This window comes from Vigna unguiculata, chromosome 4 (assembly GCF_004118075.2).
Source record: "Vigna unguiculata cultivar IT97K-499-35 chromosome 4, ASM411807v1, whole genome shotgun sequence".
Classification (NCBI taxonomy): Eukaryota; Viridiplantae; Streptophyta; class Magnoliopsida; order Fabales; family Fabaceae; genus Vigna; species Vigna unguiculata.
The window spans coordinates 31,017,565-31,021,253 of NC_040282.1; the positions used below are offsets into that span (position 1 = coordinate 31,017,565).

The following is a 3,689-nucleotide window of genomic DNA, read 5'->3' on the forward strand; positions in this document are numbered from 1 at the left end:
TACGTAACGAATTCACTTGACCTCATTTTACAAAACAAAACAAAAAATTCAACAAATCATTTTTCCAAATTAAAATTAAAATCCACCCCAAAATAAAAAAGCCAAAAAGCACGTGTGGGTACCGTCCCTATCTCACCTAAATCAATTAGGGAAAAAATACAACACTTGCATTCATCAATCTTCCTTCCGAGAGTCTGCGGTGCATCTTTATTAACAAACACAACGTGAATGACACTAAAACTGACTAAGTCTACAAACCAGGTCAACAATGAACTGATAAAATTACACAAACAGAAATTGTTTCTGTGATGCACCGCAAGAACACAGACCTCGGTTCATACACATCACTCCTGAATCTGAACAGGCTCAAAACCCTTATCAATGGAAGCCTTCACAGCATCTATTACCAGTTGAGTTTTCCTACTAATTGTTGGCCACTTCTTCTCGGGTTTCGCGTTCTTGAATTTGATATCTGCCACCAAACGGGCAAACTCATTCACCATAAGAGCCTCCTGAGGTATCTCAGTTTTTATTACATGCTCGCTTGGCTTGTTAACCCACTTTGTAACACCTTCATCAAAACCTGATTCTGTAGCTGCAAAAAATGATGCTTCCTTCTCCTCATAAGGGATAATGAAATCATGAACATGTAGTGCTCCTTTTGTCCCAAAAGCAGTTATATCCATTGTCATGTTGGCTAAGAAGGAGCAATAAAAGGTTGCTACTTTTCCATCTTCCCAGTACAAAGTAGCCCCACATGCCAATAGCACCCCAAATTGGTTACGCACAGGGCTGCGCAAGGCGATTACAGTTTTTGGTAGTTCATAGTTCGCAACCCACAGTATTGCCCTAAGACAGTACCAACCTTCATCGCCAAGAGCACCAAGAGCATCAAGGTCTGGCTTCACACGAATGTCATTCTCAAGGAAATCCGCACTAGCAGTAAATGTAAAATTGCTGCGAATCTGGGAAAGTAAAAAAGGAAACTATGTGTGTCACTGTAAGGAATGTCTTTTACTTAGATTGTCATTGGTCACATTATTTAGAGTTCCTTATTTAGAGATTAGAATCACCTTCACAAAATTTGCGAAAAAAATCTAGAGAAAGAAAGAAAGAAACTTTAGAAATAGAGATGTTGAACAATGTAAAACGATTAATACAGAACCAGAGTACCGAAGCATATCAGATGTAGATGAAAAGGTAAAACAGAGAAGGTTTTAAATATGCAACCAAATCTTACCCTTGTTAAGGCCTAAGAGATGTCTAATAAAGATTATCCTGTAATGGGAATTTGAGACGTGTTTAATGAGAAAAGCTGAAAAATTAGGCAAAGAAAAAGCAAATTGAAGATAAAACAGGTTCATACCGATTTGAGCTGGCCAAAACGGTTTACATCGGAGAGAAACTCCTTCATCTTCGAGGTGCGGGGATGGTGCATCCACATGGTACAGTCCATGAGCTGCACCCCATTGGATTCGCACGCTGCGATGATCTCATCAAACTCACCAACGTTAAGAGCAACTGGCTTCTCAAGCATCACGTGCTTCTTCTTGCTGGCGGCGAGCACGGCCCAGCGCAAGTGCAGGCTGGTGGGGAGCGGCACATAGACGACGTCGACGTCGGGGTCGTCCAGGACGGCCTCGTAGGAGCCGTACACCTTGGCGACGGCGGGGAAGTCGTTGGCGGCGGCGAAGGCGCGGGCCTTGTCGAGGGAGCGGCTCCCGATGGCGTGAAGGACGGCATTGGGCGCGAGTGCGACGGCGCGGGAGACTTTACGCGCAATTTCGGCGCAGCCGATGAAACCAAAACGGATTTTGGTGGTTTCCGCCATTTGAAGATTTGAAATGGGGAGACGAGATGATTTTGAAGCTACGCAGTGATGTCTGTGACAATAGCACCCTGTGGGTGGATAAGGGTTGATTGCAATGTAACAAACTATACACACTTCGAGAATAGTCCCAGATAGATAGAAAAATAATTGATATACAAATATACAAGTTACATGATGTAATAAATAAATAAATAAAATAAGTGATAAAATTACAGATAAAATAAAATATAAATATAGTACATAACTTCATGGTAAAAAGTCTGACATGACATCTGTGATGTCTCACACCACTTTCCAACTTTCCGAGAGCTTCTCTCTTAGTTAAATGTCACTAGGTCTGTAAGTATCAGTTAAACTCAAGTTAATAATCACAGACATTGTTAGTTCAACGTCAACAATCACATTCAAACAAAAATATTTTAATGTGGTAACTTATCAAGGCAACTTAATGCACTTCTTGAAAGTTCACTAAAATTTGAAGCATAAATGAATAACACAACATAAAAGCTAACATTCAATCATCAACCCAAATAAAGCAAATATTCTACAATATTACAATGTTCAATGTGCATTATAAACATGTGACAAAACAAAAAGTTAGGTACCGTCAAAAGCAATGAAAATAAACATGTGACTAAAAACATATTTAAAATATTTAAAAGGTTAAATATGATTTTAGTTTTTTAAATTTAAGTAAATTTTGAAATTAGTCATCTTCAAAATTTTATACTAATTTAGTCATTTATTTTTAAAAAATGTGTGAATTTAGTCTTTATTATCCAATTTTGTTAAGTTTATTTGACATTTTAAACGCATTTTATGATAATATTTGAGTTAATATTGAAGCTAAAGTGTGTCAAACGGTATAAACAATTCAAATACTATCATGAAATGCACTTGAGACGTCAAATAAACTTAACAAAATTTGGTTAAAATGACTAAATTCACACATTTTTAAAGATGAATGACTAAATTGGTCAAGAAATTTGAAAAGGGACTAATTCCAAATTTTACTGAAATTTAAAGAACCAAAAACATATTTAACCCATATTTCAAACTTCTTAGAATCACATAGTGGTTTATGTTGGAGCTGGAACGCTTGACACTCGCAGCTTCACTACACTTATACTTTGTTTGAATTTGGAAAATTAGATTTGTGGGTGAAAATGAAAAATTTAGATTAAGGAAAAGATAATACTCTTAAAAAACCTAATTTTCATTAGCAGAAGAGCAAATGTCAAGCAAAAGTGGTGAATGTTTGTGCACATGGAGAGACGAAATGGAGAAAGTAAGACGAGTAAGAGACAAAAGAGGCTAATTATGAAAGCACAAGGTTTTTTTTATACACAAAAGAGGGAAAGAGACAAAGAATACAAACATGCCTAAGAAAACATTAACAAAATGTTTTAGAAAGATTGGACCCAGCAACAAGGCCCAATTCCTCAAAGCGCCGATTAAGGCTCAATTCATCATGAGTGCTAATTGGGAAAAGGGGGCTTCTCTCTACACTTCCAAAGAATTCTACTACACCTCTAAAAATTTTAAATTTCCTATAGTACCCCTCTGAACCCTTTGACTATTCAGCAGTAAAAGTTAAAAAACTATTCTCTCTGCATCTACTGTGAAATCACAGATTCATTCATATTTCGAAACCTGGTAAGATCTTTAACCGGCTTTCGAAACCCGGTAAACAGTGTCAAATGGATTTGAAGTCCGGTTAAGTGATTTAACGAAATTCAAAATTCGTTTTCTTTATATACTAGCATTCGAAGCCTGGTTATGGAATTGTCTATCGGCAATCGAAGTCCAGTTAAGCCTTTAACGAAATTCTAAATTAATTTTTTTTTTAAACCGACAT

The 3,689-nt window shown here is 36.9% G+C and overlaps 1 protein-coding gene across 1 annotated transcript; it reads right to left on the minus strand.

Annotated features, from left to right (window-relative positions):
• Positions 1-100: 100 nt before the first annotated feature.
• Positions 101-1,955, minus strand: LOC114181019 (uncharacterized oxidoreductase At4g09670-like). Its single transcript, XM_028067333.1, has 2 exons — positions 1,367-1,955; positions 101-965 (listed from the first exon to the last, which is right to left on the minus strand). The coding sequence occupies exons 1-2, from the start codon at positions 1,829-1,831 to the stop codon at positions 345-347; spliced, it is 1,086 nt and encodes a 361-aa protein (XP_027923134.1). The 5' UTR covers positions 1,832-1,955; the 3' UTR covers positions 101-344.
• Between the last annotated feature and the right edge of the window lie 1,734 nt (positions 1,956-3,689).